The sequence below is a fragment of the Ambystoma mexicanum genome, chromosome 6q (genome assembly GCF_040938575.1).
Source record: "Ambystoma mexicanum isolate Mex_15411 chromosome 6q, UKY_AmexF1_1, whole genome shotgun sequence".
Taxonomy (NCBI): Eukaryota; Metazoa; Chordata; class Amphibia; order Caudata; family Ambystomatidae; genus Ambystoma; species Ambystoma mexicanum.
In genome coordinates, this window is record NC_090937.1 from 446437662 (window position 1) to 446464507 (window position 26846).

Genomic DNA, 26846 nt, shown 5'->3' on the forward strand with positions numbered 1-26846 from the left:
CACGAATAAAAGGCAACACCTAAAGACACACTCTAAGCAAGGCGGAACAAGAGTACGAGCAGAACTTCCGGGACGAAGGCAAATCTACTGGAGCAGAGCAACGAGCCAAGGGACGAGAGCAACGGGTTGAAAACCCCAAGGGTTCCCTATTGGAGGTTTTTTGCCTCCGACAGACCGCAAAAGACACGTGGAGAAGGCCAGATCCCACAAGTGAAGATTGCACTGTGTTTCAAGGACGCTAGCAATCCTCCCAGGTCAACGTCAGAGTTGGGGAGGTGAGACCAAGCCTGTTGTACTAACTTTGACTCGAGAATTGGAAATAGCAAAACTATAAAGAAGCGCACACAACCAGTGAGTTGGCTAGCAACCTGAGAGACTGGTGTGTGTTAAAGCGAATGAAGTATAAACATTATATCCCAAGTGAAGGCTGGACGCATGTGAATTAGACGGGAAGAAAGGCAGACCTATGAATTAACTTTGAAGTAAAAGGCAGCAGTGAGATCAGCGATACTAAGTAATAGAGTGGTCCGGCGAAAGAAAGTAGCCCATTCAAAAGTCTCTGTGAAATGTACATTGTTCGCTTTATAACTTCAAACAAACGAAAAAAGTGAAATAAGCGAGAGTAAACGTGAACTTTGAGTCAAAGTGGTCCTGCAGTGGTCTGTTAAGAGAGCCACGCACATTCGAAAGTCTTCGACATCCGAAAGGGGTCTGAGCCCAATTGAGAGAGACCAGAGGTACAATAAGCTTGGGGAAGGGAGCCCCGGCAAGTTTGTGTTGAGCTGTGATGTGAGGGGATTGAGCCCGACAGAGGGGGACCTACGTGAACTTTACATTGGAATACAGAGACTTTATTGTGGAAGGTCAGGTGGTCCTCAATCCATGGTTTTAGAACTGCTTAGAGTTTCAGAAACCGTGCCAGAGTGTCTCATCCTGCCTACAAGGACAGCCTTACTCTGTGAGGTTTAATGTGAGGAGGAGAGCTAGTTCAACTACCTTTATTCTTTTGAACAATGATTTTTCCTTTGCATACGTGTCATGAACCGGGGAAATTGGCGTGTGTGGAATAGGTGGAAGTATGGCCGCCATTAGACTGTTCCATCACGTTGTTTTTACAACGTGAGTTGCGGTCTAGTTTATTCCAACATGGCCGCCGCCGAGTGTATTTACTACACTTCACTCGGGAGATAGGCGCGTTGTAACTTCTTGGATTTCCCTCGTTGCCTGTGCTCCGGATCATTTCCCTTGGCGGTGATCCGCCCGCTCCTCTACTTACCTTGCCTCACTTCGTGTAGTACTTCTGTTTGATTTCTCTCCTCGTTCTTTTCCTTCAGTACTGTCCATTGTTTTGCTACGTTTCTCTCTTTACTTTGTTCGTGTGTTTCATTTGTGTGTTCCCGTTTTCTTTGCATTTTGGTCCTCCCATTTTCGAATCCTCGTGCAGTTCTCTCTGGCTCTTCCCGTAGAGCATCCTGTGCTCATACTTGCAAATACACTTCCGGGCGTATTCAAGACCAGCTGACATATCCATTCCCGCAAGACCTTGTTTTTTTTATGCCATTGGCTTTTTCCCCTGCAACTTCTCGGGTGTTGCGGAGAGGAGCCACCGGGAATTTTCAGGACTGAAATCACAGTGGCTTCCTTTCGAGGCAGACCTTATCTGCTCAAAAAAAAGAAACCAGATACTCGGAGACCTCGACGAAAGAAGCTGAACTATTCCTCTACAACATCAGGTGAGGAGGAAGGGGGAACCAGTGAGCTCCAATTCTTAAGTGAAGAGGGGGACATTAGTGACAAACCTGATAATACGCGTCTCCTTTTTACACGTTTTGTACAAGAGATAGGGCAGGCTTTGGGATTTGTTAGCATATGACATTTTGATTTGATGGACTCCACTAGGACTGTTTTGTTTATCATTTGATGGTCGAGAATACTCCCATTTTAGTTATAGGGCAAAATAGGAGTTTCTATGACCCCAACATTTTCAATAAAGGTTTTATAAATTGTATGCATTTTGTCAGTGTCACACTTTGATACCATGCCTTTCCTACAGTGGGGACAAGCCTGGGAAAGTACTGCCTTGGGTGTGCAGAGCTGAGGGGAGAAGGGAAATTATTAGTTCCATTAAAGATGAGTGTGGGTAGGAATGGCGAGCACAGAGTGAAATTACCACAGTCTTCAGTAGCTTCCATCAGCAGTTATATGGCACACAATCAGAGGGCAGCACAAGGGATATACAGGACGCCCTGTTGCAGATCACGTGGCCCCACTTCGAACAAGAACAGTTTGGCATGCTAAATTCTCCACTTACTGTAGATGGATTGATAGAGACCGTGCTTTTGCTACCTGTGGGTAAAACGCCAGGTGCAGATGGCCTCCTGGCAGAATTTTATAAAGAATATGTGGACGTTCTTGCACCTCATCTCCTGCAGATTTGGAGGAGGCCTTTGAGAAAGGTTGGTTGCCGAACACCTTAAGAGAGTCCATTATTATACCAATACATAAGCCTAATAAATAACCGGTAGAGTGTGGCTCCTACAGACCACTTTCAATGATTAACCAGGATTGCAAGATCCTCATGGTGCTCCTGGCAAACAGGCTACGTACAGTGATTAGCGCCCTCATACATCCGGACCAGACCGGATATATTCCAGGTAGAAACACGTCCTGGAAACTGCGCAGATCACACCACGTAATAGATAAGACTAGGGGCAGCTGCGTCGGGTTGTGTCGTGGCCTCGCCTGATGCGATAAAAGCGTTTGACTCAGTGCAGTGGGATTTGCTGGACGGCACCCTGCAGCAATGTGGGAGCGGGCCGCAATTTGTGTGACAGGTACAGTTGCTATGTACAGAGCCAATGGCCAGGGTGAGGACGGGAAGTATATCTCAGACAGGTGGAGACTGCGTAAAGGGGCAAAGCAGGGATGTCCGCTCTCTCCCATGCGGTTTATTCTGGTGCAGGAACCATTGGCAGCTCTCCTCAGGGTGGACTTTGTAGCTGCTGTCATATCGGCGGGAGGTAGCACGCATGTGGTTTCACTGTATGCGGATGACATGTTGCTTTATGTACAGAACCCAGAGATTAATCTGCCATACATGCTTGAGGTCTTAGACAGCTTTGTGCTACTGTTGGGCATAACCATAAGTAAAGAAAAGTCAAGGCTGTTCCCTTTGGCGGGTATGGCAGGGCTAGAGTGGAACCACCTTCTGAACCTCGAGCTGCAGTGGGCAGTTGATACGTTTTGGTACTTAGGGGTGGATGTTTACCATGATCCCAAAAAGGAGCATGAAATGAACACGCTGAGGGCATTGAAGTGGATACATTAGTCCATGGAGTTTTGGTGCAAACTTCCTCTGTCCATGATTGGAAGAGTGGCGCTCTTTAAGATGATAGCGCTTCCTTGGTTATTGTGCCACTTTGTAAACATACCTTATGACATCCATGGGTTGTTCTTCTATAAAGTTGATTGCACGGTCAGTAGGTTTATCTGGGGAGGGAAGAGGTGCAGGATATCACTAGAAACACTGCACAGGGGTTTTAAAGACGGCAGAGTTAAACATCTGCATTTAGAATTCTACTATCTAGTGGGGCAGCTCCAGTTGGTTTTGACCTGGCTTGCGGATGAGACTACACTGGTCACTGACCTACTGCGGGGAGAAGCCAGTTCGTATTATCTGAAGGAAATTCATTGGGCTAGGGAAGCAAATCTTAAGGGAATGTCCATGTTGCTGAAACTGGGGTGGAAGGTGTGGCACAGAATGTGGAAACTGGTGGGCAGACGGGACCCGTACTCAAAGAGCATACTGCCAACAGCAATAGGTGGGAGAGACCAAGGCGAGGTTCATAGCTTTAGACACCACTGGGAACCAAATGGAATTGTCACTCTGGGGGACTTGTTTAACAAAGGGGCACTAATGGGATTCCCTGACGTGATGGAGAGGTATGATATCCCCAGGAGTCTGTTTTTAACATACCACAGGGTGCTCAGTCAGGTGGCCTGAATTTAGGCCGGGCATGGAGCAGAATGCGGTTCTGGACACCTTTTATGACTTATCAGAAGGGGGTCATGTTATGTATAGGCTCTACGAAATGTTATTGGATAAGCTCACAACTTCGGAACATAGGCTAAGGGCTAAGTGGGAAGAAGAGATTGGACGTGCCTTCACAGACAGTGAGTGGGCAAAGGCATTGCTATATGCGCGCAGGGTGTTCAGGAATGTTAGGCTGAAACTGATGCAATTATATGTCACGCACAGGACGTACTTTACCCTGCGTGCAATCTCGCAGTTTTCAGGAGAGGAAGGACAGAAATGCCCCAGATGCGCAAGCAAAACAGCCCACATGTTGCACATGTTTTGGTCACGCACAGTGATAAGAGTTTTCTGGCGGGATGTAAAAAGGGGGGGATAACCATGCAAGACTGGAAGCCAGAAGCCGGCCTGCTGGAAATGTTCCCCTGCAGACGAGCGGAGGCTCACCCTAACAAAATGAAGGACTTTATAGGTATTTTGGCCAAGCGCAGAATAACAATGGCTAGTGCGGGAGGAGTGTGTTATCGTGTGTATTCGCTACACGGTAGTCTTTCTGCAGTGGCCGTCACTTTTGGAGGCTGTCCTTACAACGTTCCTACACTCAAAGCAACCGGCTCCCAAGCGAAGCGGAGCGAGTGCGAGAGGAGTGTGTTACCGTGTGTATTAGATACACAGTAGTCTTTCTGCAGTGGTTGTCACTTTTGGAGGCTGTCCTTACGAAGTTCCTACACTTAAAGTGCCCGTCTCCCAAGCGAAGCAGAGTGAGTGCAGGAGGAGTGTGTTACTGTGTGTTCCCGGAGTACACAATAATGGTACGGCAAGACAAGCTTGGGCTATTAGCTGTTGCTCAACGAAAACAGAAATAAGAAAAGAAGAAGCTTATGGAGCGGCCTACTGTGAGTGACAATGGAGCTCTGTCACGGACCCGGAGCCAAATGAAACTTATAAGCGAAGGTATGGGAGGAGGAGCAACAGACATTGGTGGGAGTCAGAGACTTAATGCTAAACTTAATGACACGCAAGTTGTGGCAAAAACTTTTCTCCAAGCTCCCTTCACTTCTTGCCACCCGGACCAGCTCTTGCCTTCCTTGTCTAAAGAGGTGTTAACCCCCGTTGACAGCAGGGATTTGGCGGGCATAAGAACGTTTACAAACTCATTGCTAACTGAAGGCAGCGTTAACAGCATTAGGGCTAACCCGCCTGATGCGGCTGCTCAAAACCAACCGCCACTGCAAGCGTGCTCCCTGCCCTTGCAAGGTCCCGGAGCAGAGGACCTTGTGTCTAGTACACCCCCGGCTGTGGCAAACATGACTGATGGGCTGCTGGGGAGGGTGCAGGATCGGGATCCAGACCTGTCAGAGAGCCCTGGGGATTGTGCTGCTAATGAAGGAGAGAAAGGCCAAGGGGGGGGCGGGGGGGGTTATGCAATCTATTGAATCTCTGCAGCGTACTGAGTCCACCTCAATAGTACTGAAACCGATCCCTCCCCTTCAAAAAGATGCAGAGGCCCCTAAAGGAAAAAAAAAAGTGGTCCAACCTAACAAAACACAGCGTAGCAAATCGATGTGTGGAGCCAAGACAATGCAATGGCATTTCCAAACCAAACCTCTGACAGCCTCCCAACCAGAGAGAGAAGTCTTGCAAAAAGGAGACGACCTTTGGGCTAACCCTTCAGATTTAGACTTACTTTTGCGATATGAGCAATGCCTCCCAGATTAGGGACTTCTCCAACAAGACCAACCCTTAGAACCTAGTGACTGTGGAAGAAGGGACACCTTTACTAGTTTCGAGGGTGGAGGAAGAAAACCAGAATCTTCCCATTAACCAGGACATAATTACTGTACCTACCCATTTATCTTGTACAGCAGTACCTAAAATTCCAACTGAAGAACACATGAAGACCTCCGAGGGCGAAGGCTTTGAGAGGGTGGCTACCTCTGAATTACCTGGAAAAATGTCCCGGGATTTATTTCCCCAGCCCAATGTACTGGGGGAAGATCGCACATCCACTCCTGGAAAAGTGAAAGACCAGGAGGGCTTGGTGATAACTAAAACCGTGCCCCTTCTAAGGAACCCTTGTATGAGAAAAAATGACATGTACAGAGGGGGAAAAAGATGTATGACTGAATCGGAAGATGATGACCAAAGAGGCGCAACTGCGCCAGCAAAAAAGCAAAAGACCTCATTTGCGAACTCTTCATGGAAGATAACTACCTTAAAGTACAAGGGTGAAGGCTACATTAATGGCACTTGCTACAAAAAAATGCATGAACCAAAAAAAGCTGTGCCTCAACTAGTGTCATCGATTATGAGACTGATCGTGAGGACATCCATAGTAGACATAGACCTTCACAAAAAGGATCAAACTTTATAAAGCCCCCACGAAACCCTTGGGTTGTGCAGACCCAACCTGCAACAATCACTTACCACAATTGGGAGGACCAATGCGCTCAACTTTAAGTGGCAGTGGGATCTATGGTCAATAGTGCCCTCTCTCCCTTTCTAAAGCTATACGAAAAACTTGAGGGATAACTTTAAAGATAAATCAACATTGCTCGCTTTGATGCATTCAAAGCTGATTTTTATAGACACGTACATAGAGGCCTATAGGGAAAAAGATCTTAGGGAAATAAGTCTGAGGGGGTAATCATCAAAACAGTTATTGATTTGATAGAAGACGCCAGAGAGGCAAAAAGTCTTTCCTGGCTTGCTTCAGGGAAACAATCACTTTGATGAAATCACAAGACGATTTGGGGGCTGTTAAACCTCTATCCCCCACAGTGAGGAGTATTTCACTTACCCAACAGCAGTCCCTCAGCACAGGTCTGGAAGATACCACTCCAATGATTATTACCGAATAGGGTGTCTGACAGTGCCTGAGAAGGAATCTGCTAGGCCCTCTGGTAGTGGGATACAGAAGGTCAGCCTTGCACAATGTCCAGCAATTAGGTTGGGGGCCTCCACACCGCCTCTAAGTGAACAAACACTGTGGCAAAGGGCATCTTTAGGAGAAAAGTCTACGGCAGAATCACTCAAAGAGCTCCAGGGAAATCCTGAACACTTTGCCATTTTTTGCAAAAGATGGTAGCAGACCTTCCTAAAGCACCCACAAAGACTAAGGGTATTAAACCTGCTTTGGTAAAGAAATCAAAAAGAGTTAAATCAACAAAGGAACTCCGAGGAGGAGGTGCTAGAAACCTCATCCGCAACTTAAGAACTGTAGATTTGACTCCTCAGGTTCAACAGCAACGGCCATTGCAAAATAAGCCTACGGAGAAGGATGACCCTCTACCGACAGCAAAGAACACAAGAATTTGAGATGTCGAACTGGACACTACGGTGGAGGAAGGATCAGTGAACCTCAACACAGTTGAGGAAGACCTGATGCATCTTTCTACCTACGAAGACCAGGAAGATCAACAAGAGGATCTTTTACCTGGGCAGTCCAGGAAATTAAATAGGAGTGTCCAGATAATAGATGTATCTAATTATCTTTTGAACCAAGGAACTTTTGAAACCCTCCAAGAGAGGAGAACTAAAATAACTGCGAAGGGACTAAACGTGGAAGGCTTCAACCTCTCAAGGGAGCAAAGACACAAAAATGATGGTGCAACAACCAAAAAAACAGGATCCCCAAACAGAAATATGAGGTGGAACAATAGTGACCGGAACCCAAACCAGTCGCAACGAGATCCAAAGCCTTTACCACAAACTACTTTTGGAACAGCTCTTGAAAGCCAATGATGGCCTCATTCTGAACCGAGGAAATGTAATGACTCTATTTCACTACATTCCCCGATTACGGGTTATTACATCAGAGGATATAAAGATTTGGCCTTTCCATGTGAGAATGAGTTTGACTGAGTCCTACTGCACATGACATTTTCATCACGGATAGCCCTTGTGCTTAACACAGCAGATGAGTTTAGCGCCCTTGGTTTTGACATAAAAGAAACTGACAGAGTTGACACACAGGGCTGGGTCGGCCCACAGAAGTCCACTGGATCCATCAAAAGTGGACATAAAGACACACAGGATACGCCTAATGGAAATTTTCTACAGCTACCCAGAGACACTGTGTTTGTTTTGCAAGGACCGGAAGCATTGAAGAGTACCATTAATGGCGCACCTGGAAGAAATGTACAGGATCCCAAAGAGGCAATAAAAAAGAAAGCAGCCAACATGACTTTGAACACTAAAATCTCAAATGAAGATTCATGGAGTTGGCTGGCAGGAGTTTTTACAGAACTCATGAGAATCTAGAACAAGAGAACATCAATAGGAGATGATTTCTGCATAGGCTCCTGGAACACAAGGGGTTATACTCACTTGATGAGAGCCTTGGATACCAGACTAACAAATTGGATATCCTTTGTTTCCAGGAAACCTGGTTGCAGGAAACACCCCTTTTGGACGGCTACACTGGTAACTTAATTGCTGCTAAAAAGGGTGCGAATGGCAGACCAAGTTCAGGCCTGCTTACCATGATTAAAAACAACTCTATTGGACGTGTGATAAATTGCTTTCACCTGAATTCTCCAACCCAAATAATGGTAATTAAATTGGTGGACATTATGGCTGAGAAAGAAGGACTCTTAACCCTGTTTAATTTGTAATGGAAACCAGAGGCAAAGGAGTCCAATACATTTATTCAAGAAATAACAAAGTGGATTAACAAATTAAGAGGGGAATTCACCGATCCCTGGATCATACTATGTGGGGACCTGAACATAATTTGTTTAGCAATGGCATTACAGAGACCTCTAAAACCTGGAGAGAAGCCCCAAAGTAAAAGAAATTCTGAGGGCGAAGCAATGGTGGGAGGAAGTTTGAATTAGAGATCTTCAGATGCTAAATGGACAACTGAATGGTGACCGAGAATGAGCTTCAACATGGCACTCTCCTCTTGCCAATGCAACATTGGACTACTTTTTGTAGATTCTAGAACTTTTCGCAGGGTTGTTTTCTTAAGAATTCTTGATTCAAACAAGAGTGACCACAATCCCCTGATCTTGACCTGCCAAAGACCCATTCTACCATCGCATAAAAAGGAAAACCGAGTATGCTGGGCTTATACTGTTTCATTGGAACAGAACAGAATCAGGTTACGTATTACGTAACCAAAAATCAATCCCCAGATTGACAAACGTTCTGGAACGATGGCACCCAAACAAGGTTGACAGAGTGGATTACGAAGCATGCCTGGTGATCTTCAGAGAAGGTCCTGCAAACAGGGGTAAGATATCTTATAAAACCAAACATCAATATGATCTCACTTGTGTCACAAAAAAGGGCAGCCTCTTTGCCTTTCCTTCCGCCTTGTAGTTACCAACTACAGTTATGTTGAACAAGTGTACATTATGTTGAACAAGTGTACAATCCTCTTCCCCAGCTTCAATTACACTGTTTCTTCAGTGGTTATCCCAAGGTAGTAGTGCCACTCTTTCCAGCCTTGGATAACCTTTGTCACGCTTATTGTTGGAAGTCTCTGAGGTAACAGAGACTCTCTATGGGCCTCATTACGACCCTGGCGGAGTGGGTTTACGCCAGCGTTATTCGCGGCGGACCCGTCCGCCCTACTACGAGTTCCCGTAGCGCCATGGAACGTTTTCCGCCTGGTTTTTCCGGGCGGAGAAATCCATGGCGCTACGGGACCTTGTTGTTAATTACGCCACCGTATTTTACGGTGGCGCAATTAACGCCTTCCCCACTCCCATTATACCCTATGGGGCAAAAATGGGAATGGGGAAGGGTAAAATGGGGGATGGGGATTTACCGCCCCGCCAAGGTCGGCATGGGGCGGAAAATCCGGCAACCTCCATGGCGCTATCGGCAGCTTTCCGCCGTGCTCCGCGGTGCATTTAGCACCGCGATTTCCGCCAGGGTCGTAATGAGGCCCAATATCTTTAAAAGGATGAAGTAGAGGTTTCACTCCCTTGATGGTCTTATAATAGGAGTTTCAGCCTTAACAACTCTGAAACAATAGTGTTCAGTCCTTAAATTAACTGTATGCGATATAATAGGGTTTGGTCTGTTGGCTTGGGCTCTACATGTTCTCTGCTCAGTTTCTACTGCTTTTAAAACTTCTGCTTCATTGTTCGGGATGTTACAAGAGATCAGTTTTCCAATAAAAATTAAATTAAGCACACACGATTTTGCTCTACCTTTGAACTGTGACTTCAAAAGCTGCGTGTTCCCACCGTTCAGTCAGCTTCTAGCCTCCAAAGTACTCGGGAAACAATGTATCCTGTGCAGCTTCTTCAGATGTTATAACTGGTCTTGCAACGCTTCTGGAGAGTCAATTAGGATTTAGAAGGTTTACCAACAGCGTTCTTTGTGTTAACAAGAGCCACGCGACTGCTCGGCATTGAGTTATACTTAACAATGGTAAAAGAAAAGAATTTACAACACAAGGGTGTTTCGGCTTTGATATTTTAATAGCGGATTAAATTTCCTGTGTTAATAGGACTTCCCACTTCTACAAACAAGTTTATCTTGCTCAAATATACATGCGAGTGATAAGAAAGCTGGCTACTGTTACCGGCAAGGTATTTTTACTTGATTTGTAGTACGTAGCTTCACTTTCCCGGCTCCACAATCACTGCAACTGTAGGCTGCTTCTGCTTCACGGCTTAGTTTTTTCAACTACTACTGCTGTAGACACTCTTGGGATCCACACCCCTCTGTTGCATGGGTGTCTCCGAGCTGGCCTCATCGAACGAGAGACTTCCACTCTCCAGTTTCTCTCAGCTTGCTTCTGCACACGGGTCTTGGGTGGATACACAACTTCAGCTCTGGATTCACAGCAATTAGGCACACCTGGAAAGACTGCCTGTTTCTTCCAGTCTCTTCCAATGCTGCCACAGCCAAACAGGGTTTCTGAGCACAGGACCAGCTCAGAGCTTGCAGGTGACATCTGCCCTTCCTCTGCTCCGGCGTCCCTTCTGTGGTCAAACTTACTTGAGAACCGCTAGCCTCCTGCTCTGCTTCTTCTGCCGAACTTCCTCTCCTACTCCAGCTTCTATTTTCTGCTCCTTCCTGCAGCAGCCTTTAATGCCCCTCAGGTAGGTTAATTGGTTTCAGGTATAGGCCCTTATAACTAATTGCCTGACCCTGCCAAAAGCTATTAGGCTTGCCTGCCTGACCTTAGCTGTATGTCTCTTAAGCCCTCCTCTTCTTCACTGTACCAGAGGGATTCTGGGACATGCAGTCCATTGTAGAAAGTTTCAATTTCTCTATATCTTTAAAAGGATGAAGTAGAGGTTTCCCTCCCTTGATGGTCTTATAATAGGAGTTCAAATGTTTAATCTTTTTAGAGACAGGTGGGGCAGACAAAGTCACAGGTTCGCCACCCCTGTTGGCATACCTTTGGCATTGTGGAGGATATGGATTTTTAGGGGTATAAAATAAAGGCTCTTTAGATTCAACACTAGATAGAAGTACTTTGTAGATTTTACCTTTTCACTTTAGTAGGAGGCTGAGATATATCAAAATGGCAATAAGCCAATTCCTCCTCTAAGTTTTGAATAAACAAATTATTTTTCCATGAAAAGTACGGTGTCTCATCTTGAGAAATCTCCCCACATTCCTGGGCTTGGTCTCCTCCCAGTTGATCATTCCGCAGTACACCACCACCCAGGATTGGGATCAAGAAGTGTCTGGCCTCTCCTGGCCCCCTGGGAGGAGACTTTAGGCAGGGTTTTAGTGGGGGTTCCGCAGGATTCTCCAAAAGACCCTCTTTCCATTTCTACAGCAATCCTCAAACCAAATGCAGGGCCATAGACGCCATCGAACACCACCACTGCCAAAATGGTGCTGGAGCCCAACACCGCTGGCTATAGCTGACACATCCTTTTGGCCAGCAAGTCGAGACCCTATGGACTGCCACAAAGACATTGGCGCTGCATGCAGCCATGATATCCCTGATTACCAGGACAGTCATACAGAAGCAGATGACCACTCTGGCCCAGATCCTCAGGCATAAGACAGAGTCATTGAAGAGAATTGACCCAGCTTTATATTGAATACGCTTTGCTTTTTTAAAGACTTTCCTTGAAGATATCACGCTAAAAAACAATATCACCTTGCATTAACTTCTGTCTCAGTTGTGCAGTGCCAGCGATTAGACAACAAAAAGATATTGATTATAACGCTTTTATTCAAATTCCTCACTCTCTCCATTTGAGCTTGAGCTGCCTAACAAACTTGTTGTCTGTCTACAACGGCCTTAGCTGGCACAAGTCAATTTTGTAGCACTGTTCAATTTCAGAGCATTAAGTAACGGTTAAGGGACTTTTATATATTTGCCTTGATCTTACTGGGTTTAAAGTGATTCACATTGCATGGATAGCCATTATCAGCAAATGGAAATGTAACAGAGATTTTAAGCCCATTGCATTTAACAAAGAACTAGACTGTAGAAATTAATCTTCCACAGTTCTGGCATCTTGGTTGGTTGAGAGGTAAGGAAAGTTAAATGCAGTCTAAGCATTGCAAAATAACATATACTCAGGTGACTAGTGTGACGATTCATATGGTATTGTCACTTCTCCTCAAGGGGGGGAGCCCCTTCTCATGAGGATAGGGAGGTGAGGCTGCTACCCAATGGTCCCCCTAGGGGTGGTTTAATGCGGTAGGACCTCATGGGGAGGATTTCCCTCCTTGAGGACAAGGACAACCATCTTGGGGTTAGCCCATAAAATAAAAAAAGCACCTCCACTTCCAAAGTCTGGTTGCTGACTCGAGGAGAAGAGGAACCGAGGACACCGGCGGTTGGCTGTGTTAGTTCTCACAGGGTTCCAAGGGAGTAGACCCGGGCATGATACCAAGGGCAAGAAGTGTCAGGTGGCCTAGCAGTTGGAGATGCTGCAGAGCCACAGAAGCAGATGGGGAAAGCCGAGCCACCTTAGAAGTCAGACCGCCATTGCTGGAATCCCCAGTGATGTACCGAAGCCTGAAACCAGGTAAAGGGTGTTACAGGAGATCCGGAGGGGATGCGGGCCGCAGGCAGGAGGTGCACAGGCAATCCTTACCTGGGGTCATACTAGGCATACTGCTGACAGACTCCCAAACGGTCGAGAGTGCATCCAATCTCCTTGTACCAGTGGGGAAGAGAAACCCACTGGCCACCAGGGAAGGGTCTGGGACCCTGTCCACCATAACAGTGGGGAAGAGAGGCCCACTAGCCACCAGAGAAGGGTCAGTGACCCTGTCCACCATAACAGTTGGGAAGAAGAGACCATTGGCCATACAAGAAGGGCCTGTGACCCTAACAGAAGTAAACCATAGCATAGAGGAAGTCTTCCTCATTATAGTGGGGGAAGGGAGTCATTCCCCCTGGCCTTGTGTTAAACTGTGCCTAAGAAGACCAAGAGAAAGGGGACATTCTCTTGGCACTGAACTGTAAAGAAACCAGAGGAAGGGAGTCATTCCCCCGGACCTTTTTGTGAATTGTACCAAGTGTGACGAATCCAAGGATGCCGTCCCTTCTCCCGGAGGGGAGAGCCCTTCTCGTGTGGCGTAAGGTAGACCCTTTCACCTCTTTAAATAGTACTGGGGCGAGGAAGAATAGGGGCAGCACCCTTGACTTGAACTCTAACTCTGCTAGGAAGAAAGAGAGCGTGACAGAGTAAATGGAGAATCACGATAGCAATACTAGGACGAGGAAGATGTGGCTCCTGGGACCTGAAGAGGTGGTGGCGGTGGGAGAGGGGCAATGAATACCACAAGCAGAGGGAAAAGGGGCAAAGAATACCCAGAAAACCAGGTCTGGGACGCACATACAGAGACATTACACAATATAGTCACATATGGTAATACTCAGCAGGCGAGTGAACCATGTTTACCAGAAAGAAGGTTTGTAGAAAGCAGGCGAGTCTGGGCCTCGCATCCACAAGTCAGATATCTATCTTCATAGGTCACAGTGCTTGTTGAAGGATAAACTAGGGTGACTGTGTTTGAAGGGAAATTCAGCAACAGTAGTACGTGGCAGGTGAGTAAACCAAGTCTACTTAAAGAAGATAAACAGGAAGCAGGCGAGTTGAAGACTCGCATTCACACATCAATTCTTCATCTTCATAGTCTTACTACCTGGGTGAAGAGTGAAATAATTCACTGGGCAGAAGAGAAAAGGGAAGCAACCATTACCTTTACGTGTGAACATTTTAGTTTCATAACCACAATACCCGAAAGAGGAATATCCAGGTCGACTGTGCATACAAGGAGAAGGAAAGTAGGGAAATGGATGCATTCCATGAGGCTTGTGTCTACAAGTAAGTAGTGCAAAGAAAGGAGCCGTAGTACCTGGGAGAAACAGAAACCAGGTTAGCTATGAAAGAAAGAGACACCAGGGGAAAGGGAAACCTTCCTCTAACCTTTTGTGAACTGGGAAGCAAAAGTAAAGAAGGGAAAGACTTTCTTGTTAATAGGAAGTTTGTTGTGTACATAATTTTAGAACATTATTGCTATAAGGAAACCGACAACCTGTTGAAGGGAAGGTTGTCCACTTCAACTGGAGACTTATTTTGTGGATCCAGCAAAACACTATTGGAACTTTCTTTGTGCACATTTTCTGAACTTTGTGTTGGGAGTTACAGCCTTTAAAGAAGAAAATCCTTTCACTTTAGTTTTAGTTCTTAGTATGAGGGCTAGAAGTAGGTTTCAGACATGACGGTAGACAGATATTATTTGGACATCCTGACAGACTCTTTAGAGTATTATTCTGAGGAAGGGAAACCCCTTTTAGTGTTAGGGAAAGAACAGAATTTCCCCAACCTGCTTTTTGTGTTACCAGGGCAAGGGAGTCATTCTCCCTGGTTTTATTGGAAATCGTACAGAGCCAAGTCAGGAGAAAGAAGCCATTCGCCTGGTGGGAACATTGTGTAAAGACTGACTGAAACCCGCAAGTCATTCCCGTTGGTATATTTATTTTGAGAGAACATTTTTCTGAACCCCATCCAAGCAGGAGAAGGGAGCCAGTCTCCTTAAAGAACGAACTCTGAGGAGTTAGGAATGAAACTCGGACACAAGTTTGGCATGTTTTTGGTTAAAGACTTTCATTTCAATGAAAAGGGGTTGGGAAAATGCCTCTCTGACCCAGCTCTTAGAGGATTTCCCTGCCTAAACCAAAACGAAGGTCCATTGGTGTCAGAATGTCCAAAACAATACTGTCTTGTGTCCAAGGTTCTATTCTGTCCCTCACACTAAAACTGAATTCTAAGGTGAAACATGAAATGTCTCTTTAACCTCTTGGAGGTTTTGAAAAGTGTACACAAAATAAGAATAAATGGTTCCAACAAAAGTACTTTGATAAGAGGTTTCTGCTCCAGAGGTTGGCTCCCTTCCCCTGGACGTTCACATATAACAAGTCTTTAGGCCTCTTATGACCCACAACAATATAAATGCACAAACTTGTCGGGTTTTACAATATGTCTCTTTCTGAATATGTCTCATCTTGTTTCTACACTCTTCTCATTGCCTGGTATACTTTTCTGCCAGGGCTTCTGATTCTCACAAACTTGTGACTGCCTGGTATACTCTCCTGCCATGGCTTCTGATTCTCACATACTTCCGACTGCCTGGTATACTTTTCTGCCAGGGATTCTTGTTTTCACACAGTTACTTTTCTGGTTCTGATATTTTTTCTCAGGACCTCTTTACAACCCAGTCCATTCCTCAGACCTGGTATTGCTTCTCAGGATCTCTTTATTGTACACCAATTTAGCCGACTGATCTATTCTCCTAAGGCTCCTTGTTCTCACACATTTGTGATTCTCTTGCAAGGACTTTTAGTTTTTACACACTTGTGATTGTCTGGTATAGTCTTCTGCCAGGACTTCTGATTTCCACACACTCATAATTACACAGGCTCTCTGCCCCTTTACAAAGTTGCATATACACTTTGTCCTTCACTATGTCCTGCGGATGTATTATCTGTTTCAAGTTCCTTTCACATTTGCACCAAATATATTTGTCTGGATTTACTGGTTTTGTTTGCAATTTAAAGACCCTTCTTATATTCAGTTCATGTGTTCTTTCCCTTCTGGTTTCTTGCGTGACATTCATTTTCATTTGGTATGGCTGCTGATACGCCGCAGGGTTCCCGCTGCCTTTGGGCAGACTCACTGGTATTGGTTGGCGTGCTTGTGCGGCTCTGCAGTAAACCGGAGCAACTCTCGATTAGCTTTTCTCCCTTGACCGCTTCCTTCTGGGTTTCTCCATTCTTGCGCTTCTCTTCTCCACGTCAGCTCTGCTCCGGGAGGCAAAGTGCTGTTTGCGATCACCTCTGAACGCCCAGGAGTCCCTTGCTGGCTCCTGGCATTCGTGTGACATGCCTTTGCTTCGCTGCAGCTTCTGCTCTCCTCGTTGGCGCACCTGCTGGCACTGTCACTCCGGTACTCGCGCCTTTCTGTTTCAGCTTCACAGAGAGACTTTGCTCTCTCCCACCAGCTGCAGTCCACGACCATTCTTTGCTTCAGGTGCTTTTTAAAGTTCCCAGGTGCTGGTGTAAAGGCATAACCATTAGAGCGCTTGCTGTAGTTGTTGCTTCCTGCGCTCCGCACTGCTCAAGCCCTCTTCCTCGTCCCACTACCTTGGTCCAATATTGATAACAGATTTGGATTACTTGAATAAATATTTTTAACAGTCTCAAATGATGAATGAGCTCTGGATGAATGATAGGTAGAATTGGATAGAGGGATCTCCCTATTCTTCATGGCAGAAGGGGTGGATGCAAAACAATAGGCCATGAGGGAATTGGGTAGGGGAAGGTTATTTTTCAAGAGAAAATGGGGGATAACATGTCTCATCCGATGAAGTCATGACATCCCCCCCAGAGGTTGTCTCCTCCAATGTGGTCCTCCCTCATATATTAGCCCACAGGGTCAGGGTCAGGATCAGGAAGCGGCTGCTGTCCCCTGGCTACATGGAAGGAGGTCACCGCCGGGGAATCAGTGATGACTCCATCGGATTCATCAAAGAACTTTCTGTTACTTTACCTTTTTAGTTGTAGTGTGAGGGACAAAAGTAGGTTGCAACACAGGACGGTGGAATTTACTTTGACGGACGTTCTGACAGACCCTTTTAGTATTAGTTTTGAGGCAGGGAAACCCCTCTTAGAATTTAGGGTTTTCTACTTAAAGAAATAAAAGTCTATAAGCAAAACCCTGCCACCATTGTGTCAGCATCCTTCTTTGACACCCTTACACAAGGTAATGAAAAGGAGCAACTCACATTGTAAAGTAAGTTCATTGATTAATAGTAAAATAAGGCAAAGCTTTGAACACCTCTATCATGGTGCTTTAAGCAGATAGAAAGGAGAGTGCTTCACAGAAAAATGCAAGCATAACAGATGTCAGCTGCCCTGTGCTACCTTATTGAAGTCTCTTAACAAGCTTGAGTCCCTTGATTATGCTGAGTTGTATGAGGGATGCAGTCATTGTTGACTGATCAATGCAGGCCATTTGCTCATGTTCTCGAATGGCGTTTTTTTCTTTTGTTAATTTTGGAGTTCTAGCCCGGCTAAGTTGTGAGTGCACATCACATGCACATCGCCCAACTCAAACTTACTGATATATGCCTTTACAACCATATGTTTGAAATGCCATGTGTTTGTTACCCATCACAATACTGCAGTGTGTATTCAGCACTGGGAGATGCTGCCAATGGTTACTAAGACACTTTTAAATTGGACAAATGTTTGCACCTAAGTACATTTTAATTTCTTCTTGTATACCTTGCTGTATAACTAGGGAGGTCTTCAAAAAAATGTAATTTCCTGGAACAACATCCGCATCAGAGGGGTCCCCGCCTCAATCCCGGACCGAGCCCTTCCTACCTATGTCGGGGATCTCTTCTAGACCCTCCTCCGGACTGTGATAAAGCATTGCTCTTACTGGACCGCACCCATAGACTACAAGGTCGCAGAAATACCCCGAGATCCGCCTCCCCGGAGGTGATCACCAGAGTCCACTTTTACACCACAAAACAAGAAATCATGGTGGCGAGCTACTCTCAAGGTGACCTTACATACCAGGGAGCCACAATTCAGCTTTTTCAAAACCTGGCCGCCCCACAGTCCAATGGCGGAGAGCCCTCCGACCGCTAAAAACGTTCTTGCAGGATCCGAAAATAAAATATCGATGGCTCTACCCGGCCTCGCTCCAGTTTGCATTCGAGGGTCAGACAAGGGTGATCCACGTTCTTGAAGAAGCCAGCGGCATCATGGGGGGCGAACCTTCTACCCCCGAGGGGGATTCCTCCACCTCCCCGCGGACCATATACGGAGCTCATCACCGAAGCCTCAGAACAACCGCTGGATGAAAATCCCAAAGGGAGGGAAACCCCCCCGCCACACACGAAATGTAACTGACCGTTGTCTCTCCATGCCGGAACCCGCACTCTCGGCATCCGGATGCACCACGTAATGCTCCAGCCGAGTGGATGGACAACCACCCTGGCCCGATGCCTCTCGGGCCTCAACTGGTTAATTTTTGGTTTGATTCTTTTTGCCGGGCTGGGACCACCCCCAGCCCACCTGGTTGTGGGCCCACCAGTTCCGGCCCCCCAAGTTGCCAGGCCACGTTGGGCCTTGGTTAGTTTACTGTTAAAACTTGGTTACAGCGGACCTGCAATTACAACCCTCCTCTGGAAGTCTCCCACCAGCGACCGAGTAGCCCTCCACTACTGCCTGTCTGATCGCTGAAGGTGACCAGAACTCTCCTCCCCCCCGCACACACCAAGCTTCGCTATGTCTCCATGAATGTCTGAGGCTTGAACTCCCCAGTAAAACGCAAGTCCATCCTTCGCCGCCTACAGGACCTCTATGCCTCGGTAGCGTACCTCCAGGCAATGCACCTCCTAGCGGAGGACTTCCCGAGGCTACGATGCCGGGCATTCCCAACTCAATACCTGGCCTCAGGACCCAGCAAAAAAGCAGGCCCAGCGATTCTCCTAGCAAGGGGTACCCCCTTTAAAGATAAAGGGACTTTGCGGAGCCCAGACGGCAGATTTGTGGCTATTAAGGGGGATCTCTATGGCCAGCTCCACACAATGATCGTGGTCTACGCGCCAAATGATGGCCAGAAGACCTTCTTTGCAGAGCTGGAGTCGTCTCTTCTCCCCTTCCTCGAGGGCCAGGTGGTCCTAGGCGGGGTTTTCAATGGGGTCCCCAACCCCCAGCTGGACAGAACGGGCACGCCATCACCCAGAGATTTCAAGATTGCCCTGAGCCTTTGCCACCTGTTCAGAACCCTGGGCCTGGTGAACACCTGGAGGGTCCTTCATCCGGACACAACAGAATATTCCTTTTTCTCCCATGTCCACCGCTCCTCATCCCGAATTGACTTGATCCTAGCAAGCCCACAGCTCCTACAATTCACAAATGAAGTGGTAATTGGCACAAGGGCTCTGTCTGACCACTCCCTGATCCTCCTCACCACAAGGGTCTTTGACCCGGACCCTCCTGAAAGGCGCCGATGGTCCCTATACGAGCCGATGTTACACGACATGGCGGTCTGTGATGATATATCCAAAGCGATCAATTGTTATTTCAAAGAGAACCCCTCTGACATCACCTCTACAGCTACGAGATGGGAGGCCATGAAGGCCGTAATCAGAGGAGAATTAATAGCCCAGGCAGCCGCATACAGGAAGAGGTGGGCCGCAAGGAGGGACCAGCTTGAAAAGGAGATGGCAGAGACAGAATCGATCCTGAAGGGAAAAAGTGTCGCCCAAAGCGGTCAAACTGGTGAGGCTGGCCCGCACAAAACTAGAGGCTCATTATCCCGAGGACACGGCGCAGTCCCTGATTAGGACAAAACAGTGCTATTACGTAAACAGCAATAAAGCCAACAGGTACCTAGTGAGAAAACTAGCCAGAACCCGCCGACAAAACCATATCATCGCCCTGAAAGACCCGAAGGGCAGAATCGGATATGGAGAAGAAGCTAAACTCCATATAGCAGCGGCCCATCTAGCCAGCACTCAATCCTCCGCCCCACGCCCACCGGCTGTCCAGGAACAATTTATAGCGGACACCAATCTGCCGCGGCTCTCTGAACCAGTCAGAACAGCCCTTGAGGCCCCAATCACGGCCAAAGAAGTAGAAGAAACCCTCAAATCCCTGAGTCCCAGGGCCCCAGGGCCAGACGCATTCCTGCCTAAGTTCTACAAACTTTTTCGCCCCCTGCTTCTAAATCCACTGACAGAGCTTTTCAACTCCTTCCGAGACAAAGGTTCCATAGCCCCATCCATGCAAGAATCCACCACAATCATGCTCCTGAAGCCATGAAAAGATCCAATGAAATGCTCATCATACAGGCCGATATCACTTCTCAATGTGGACGCAAACGCATATTCAAAGGTTCTTGAATATGCGAGAGACGCCTTACCTTATTATTATTTATTCTGGAGAACAAGTTGGCCCAGGTCCTACCATCTATCATAGACCAAGACCAGGCGGGATTCATCAGAGGCAGGAGCACTGCGGACAACATTCGCCAAGCACTTAACCATATCGATGTGGCGACCCAAGACCAACAGGGACTGGCAGTCCTGATCCTGGACGCCACCAAAGCCTTTGACAGGGTTGACTGGAACTTTATGCGGCTCACGTTGGAGGCATTCCGATTTGGTCCCCTATTCCAAAGGATGCTGCTAGCAAAGTACAAAGCCCCGAAAACATCACTACGGCTTAACCAAAAAACCTCCACCCTGATCCCTCTCTCCTGTGGAACAAGACAGGGCTGCCCGCTTTCCCCACTGATCTTTGCTCTGGTCATGGAACCTTTCGCCCAAAGGACACGAGCCAATGACAAAATATCTGGGCTGGACATAAACGGGGAACAGTTCAAAATATCACTGTATGCCGACGACGTGATGCTGTCCATCACCAACTGCCAGACCTCGCTGCCCGCCGTTCTTACCGAATTGGAGGCGTTCAAATAAGTAGCGGGATTCCAGGTGAACTACTCCAAGTCGGAAGCACTGAGCATCAACTTGGATGGAATACGTATAGTGAACGTGCACCACCCACTCTTGTTAAGTAATCCTTGTAGTTGATCAAAATTCAAATGGAATTAAAGGAGGGATGCAAACCCGCTGGAAAGGTGCCTCCATGGAATGGCACACAACGAAAACAGGGGGTATGGACCAAGGCTGTTAAGCCAGCGGCGCGGGCTGCACTCCCAAACACCACAGCGTGGTGTGTATATTCAATATAATTCGGTCAAAAAGTCACAAACTTCCGTTAACTTGTTGCAAAGTGCGACTGTTTAATCTTAGTTTAATATTTAACAACTGTACATCCTAGTAAAAGCAGATGTGCAGGGTGATCTCAAAAAATGCATGCATGCATTTCGGAACTAAATTCCTTCGTCAGGGCCAGCTCATTCTCAAATTAATAGGATCCGAATGTCAACAAAATAAACAAACAAATCTATTATGTAGTACACAACATATAAACAACAGTAGTTGGTTGAGAATACAACATTCATGAAGTGAATTTGCATAAATCATGAAAGGACAAGTAAACGAAGCCATCAGCATGTACATAATCATAATTGAAATTTTTCAATATGCCGGGTATAGGTGCACCATGCACAAAAAAAGGTTTGAATACCCAAATTTGATGACACAAGCCGTAATTAATCATATGGATATCAACACATACCAGTGGTAAGAAAATAAAGAGTACATACGTGCGAAACCGTAACATATGCAAGGTTGTTAGCAAATGGTAGGATCGCAGCAATTTGGGGGCGCCAATAGAGATAGCAAAGAAAGAAAAAAGAAAAAGGTAGCGAAAATGACAAAAGGGAAAGTGATTAGCTATTTCTTTCTCTATAGAGTAATGTAATCTTGTAAATTAAGCTGCACTGACCTTGCCGTGAATACAGCATAAGCTTGAATCTTGACAAACCCGTCAGGATAATGGTTCCTGAGAGGCGTTCCTAACCGCGTGCAGACTCTGTCTGAAAGCGACGTGCAACGCAGTGAATAATTTGCTTAAAGCATATTTCATTCTCGGAGCTCAAAAGTCTACAAAAGTAGTTAGGCAGGGTCTAAATGCGAGAGACGCCTTACCTGACAATGGCAGGAAAATGAATCAACTGAGGACGCCACAGGGGCGCGCTCCTCATGTGCATGGTTCTTTTACTGCGTTTACCTGCGGTTGCCAAGGCAACGTAAGGAGCCGTGATTCTCCGGCGTCCATGATTGAAAGGCTGCTGGTATACGTTATAAATGTAAGGTCTCCCGCATTGTTGTGCATAATGTTAGTTTTAAAGTGGTTCTAGACTAGCTGACAAAATACGCCTTAATCTTATCAAACCAAATGTGGAATAAGTAAAAAAATATAAAATAAAAAATAAGAAACCAGAGAAAAGAAAACGCGTAACCGCAATGTATAGTGACAGTGCTTTATCAATTGATAGACAGGTACCCTATAATGTCTTGAGTCCGATAGCCACAGGGGGGACCGGTAAAGGACAGACTAGGTTAGGAATGGATTGTCTTGCGCTCCAACTCATCGATAAGCTTAGTCAAAGGTGAAAGAGAGTAGGAGCAAACCTAGAACGGCAGAGATTCTGGGTAATGTAACCAAAAATACCCTTAAATCAAGATCACTTGGAAAAGAGGAAAGGAAATAGGATAGACACTAGACAGAAACAACTGGAAATGTGCTGGGGATAACCAGGACGATTCCAAAAAAGTGTATGTACTGTTCCTTCCTTACTGTGTTGGCTATATAGCTCATCATGAAAGTGAATACATTCAAATCTATACCACCAATGGCATTTCCAAAAGAAAAACTAAAAAAAAAAAAGAAAAGACTCAATGTCATAGTGCGTTCTAAAGCATTGCACATTTTCAATCACGAAAATTCATAATGTGACTTCTCATTCATCAAAGGAAACAGCTGAGGTCGAATTCCTCATTCATCCCATTCGGTGATAGTGAGTCGAGCTCGTCAATCCAAAATGCCTCCTTCTGTGCTCGCCATTGCTTAATGTCTCGAGATTGACCTTTGGGAGGCATAACTTCAAGTACCAAAAACCTCAATTGGCTCACTGCATGTCCATTGTCATTGAAATGTCTAGCAACGGCTGACATTCTGTTCTTGTTCCTGATATTGGACTTATGCTCATTTATCATTTATCCTAATACTGATCTATCTGGATGGCCCACTCATAACCACCCTTCAGACGCTTTGCCCATTGAGATGGAACTCCGACTCTTCGGACTACCTGAGGATACGCCTCACAGCAGACCCCAAAAAACTCTATGCAGCCAATGATCCCCCTCTATTCAAGGAGTTGGAGAACGATCTGCAATGCTGGGACAACCAGGAAATCTCCTTGTTTGGGCGAGTGACAGCATGCAAAATGAACTTACTCCCCAGATTGCTGTAACTGTGCTCTGCGCTCCCGGTTCCCCCACCGAAACTGGCCCTGGAGCAACTACAGAAGAAGCTCACGAAATTCGTCTGGAAAGGACGTAGAGCCAGAATACCTATGAAAGTCATGACAGGGGCGGCTAAATGGGGTGGCCTAGGTCTACCCAACTTCACACATTATTTCCTGACAGCTCAACTGGCCAGCACCTCCGCCTGGGCCAAACAAGAGTCCCCACCCCCCTCCCCCCCAAGATGGGTGCGGATTGAACAAGCTAAGTCCCAGCCGCAGCTACACTCCCTACTGCACATCCCGGGGGCCATCTGGAACCGCGGACCATGAATGCTCCTAACAGCCAAGGTGACCCTAGAGGCATGGGCTTGGGCCAGGCGAAGGAAAAAGCTGCCCAAAGGTTTGGTCCTGCTCTCCCCGATCATCTGGAACCAAGACCTCTCCCCAGGTATGGAGGCGACAAACTTCAGCCGATGGACCGCAGGAGGCCATTGATCCCTCTCGCAACTCTACGAGGACAGCTCTGCGCTCAGCTTCGAAGAATGCAAAAGTCACCTACAGATATCGGAGAAAGAAAGGTTCACAAATGCCCAACTACGCCACTGGATCTCGCAACCAGCGGTCCGCCAAGGTGCGACCCGAGACCTGCACCCCCTTGAACACGCACTGGAGGAAAGCCCACAACACGGGCGGATCACCAAGCTGTACCGTCTACTTCAAGAAGACATATTAAAGGTCAGACCCCCCCCATACATGGCCGGATGGGAGACAGACCTGGGACACCCCATCGAGGACCAGACATGGGTGGAGATATGGACCAGGATCGACTCGGCCTCCAGATGTGTCACGAATAAAGAATGCGCCCTTAAGCTCCTCCACGGCTGGTACCTCTCCCCGGCCCGCTTACACCATTGCAACCCATCCATAGACCCGAGCTGCTGGAGACGCTGTGGGGAACGGGGATCCTTCTTCCATATGTGTTGGAGTTGCCCGACAGTGCAGGCCTTCTGGAGGGAGATTATACAATCCACTGAAGACATCACCCAACGTAAGCTGCCAATGGATCCAGAGGTGATCCTCCTGGGGGTGGCGAATCCGGACTCCTACCCTAAGACAGGACGCACCGCTAAACTGCTGACGCAGCTACTGTTGGCAGCCAAGATTACAGTAGCACGTAAATAGAAAACACAAAAAGGCCCCATACTGCCCCTCTGGTGGATAAAAGTCTGGGAAATACTAGTGGCCGAGAAGGTCACAGCAGCAAAAGAGGGGACCCTCCATCGATTCACCGACTGTCAGGCTCCAGTGTTGGAGTATCATAGCAGATTCCCAGCATTGACTTTCCAGCCACGCCTGGTGACAAACTTTTTGGGAGCCCAGAACCCTGACATATCTCCAGTCCGTCAGAGCACCATAGACATGGCAGGGAGCACGATGGGAGCCACCGAAGGGGGTGGGGTTGAACTTATTTCATGCACATCACCAACAACGGGAGCTCTTCCATTATAAATATCATGCTTGTTATGCTGTAACCAACATAAATAAAAGTTGTTAAAACAAAAAAAAATGTAATTTCCTTTTGAAAATATACCACAGCGATAGTCCATCAAAGAGAAATGATGAGAATGATGGCTGCAGCTCCTGAAGCTATGCAAGCGATGGGATAATTACACTTCAAAGTAAACCCAACTTGCTGCACGATTGCAATTCCTTCCATATGTTGCTGTGCTGAGTTACAATTAAAGAGGAAGGATATAACCCGATAAGCTCTTGTTGCATACTCAAAAATACTTAAGGGACACTGACAGTGCTTAATTTGTGGGGTGTTTATTTCTGAGCCCCGGCACTTATTATCTCAGATTCAGTTTGCTTATGATGTGGCGTTTTGGTAAATTATTTTTTTAACTGTCAATCACACAAGAAGCGACAAAAGCATTCACTGGGGTGTGCATTATGGGCTGGCTCGTTGTTATTCAAGACAGCATAACCCATTCTGACGCAGCAATTCTAGTTATCCCTTTTCAAAAATAACAATCATTTGAAAAGGGACAATACAGGGTGCTCATGTTGGCCAGGCCTGCTTATTGCTTCAGTCAGCCTGCCTGATATTGGAGCTGCTCCCTAGTGTGATAACCAGCAGAAATGCCATGGCTGGGAGGATTGACAACAAGAGAGTCAAAAACCAGGAGCACCAGATAAGGGGAAAAGCCAGTGAAAAGGAAACTGACATGGGGGAGTGCGGTTTACTATAATTTTAACGAACCAAAAAATAAAGAAAGACATTTTAACGAACCCAAAATAACAAAAAGAAATACTGATTTTCTTTTGAGGGGAGCGTGATATAAAAGCACAGTTTATGTTTTTTTGTATAGCATGACTGCAATTGGAATATGCAACAATGAGGGTGAAGGAGACTAGGAAACAGTAAAACATGATGTGCCAATGTGAAATGTCATAGTGAATGTTAAGAAAGCGACCTCGACCTGTACAAATTAATATGTGAGAGAAATACATAAATCTGGTAGGTTTGTACGAGTACCATGTTGTAGTCTGCTAGTTGTCCTTGGTATTCTTTGATTTCAACAGCCAGCGATTCAGCCCTAGACACAAAAAGCAGGACATGGTAAACAATAAACTTGCATGAACTATCACTCGAGTTAGGACAAAGGCGACTTGGGAGGCATTCAAGCACTAATGAACATTAACAACGTGCAAAGTACTTTTCACACAAACACTTTCAGTTCATATAGAACAGGTATAGACCAGCAATACTTGATTATCAGAATATGATCAAAGGAGTAACCTCAACCTGGCTGTTCAATTGTCTCATAGCTATTCAAGTGCCATTGTACAGCAGACCCTGAAAGACTACTTTTGTTTGTATTCCTCCTTTTAGATGCAATTGCTAGCACACTCTTCCAGTTTGATTGAAAGGACCAGTCTAGGACTAACAGACTTCATCTGTTCCCTTTGTCAGACTATTGCTTCAATATAATCAGAACGCCAAGACTGGTTCAATGAGGGGATGAGAAAGGGTATAGGTAAACATTCATACGAAGATCGGATTTACAGGTCATCAGCAAAGTCAGTTTGTTCATCTCCTTTATGTCAGTGTTTCACCTATTGAAAGCACAACCCGAAGATGCGCTCACATTGGGATAGTGGGGCTAAAAAGAAAGAGGTCTTTACCATAAGCTGCATATATGAAGAAACATTGCTGAATTAGCCTATAAAATCTGGCATTGGTCTTAGTTACAACATCCACAAAAAGGTGTGTCACAAAATTAAGGGAATGCCTACGTGGGAAGCTGCACAAATTGCAATCAATTAAAAATGTTTGTTACAAACTCAAAAAGCTGAGTGGAGTACTGTCTGGCATATATTCCTATTTTCATGGAACAGTGTCCTAT

At 46.3% G+C, this 26846-nt stretch overlaps 1 protein-coding gene across 1 annotated transcript in view; it reads right to left on the minus strand.

Annotated features, from left to right (window-relative positions):
- The window catches only part of IFT74 (intraflagellar transport 74), a 1698810-nt gene that overhangs the window by 1389335 nt on the left and 282629 nt on the right, over positions 1-26846 (minus strand). The window contains exon 6 of the mRNA XM_069630923.1: positions 25976-26036. Within this exon, the coding sequence (XP_069487024.1) occupies positions 25976-26036 (61 nt within the window). The remainder of the gene's footprint in view (positions 1-25975; positions 26037-26846) is intronic.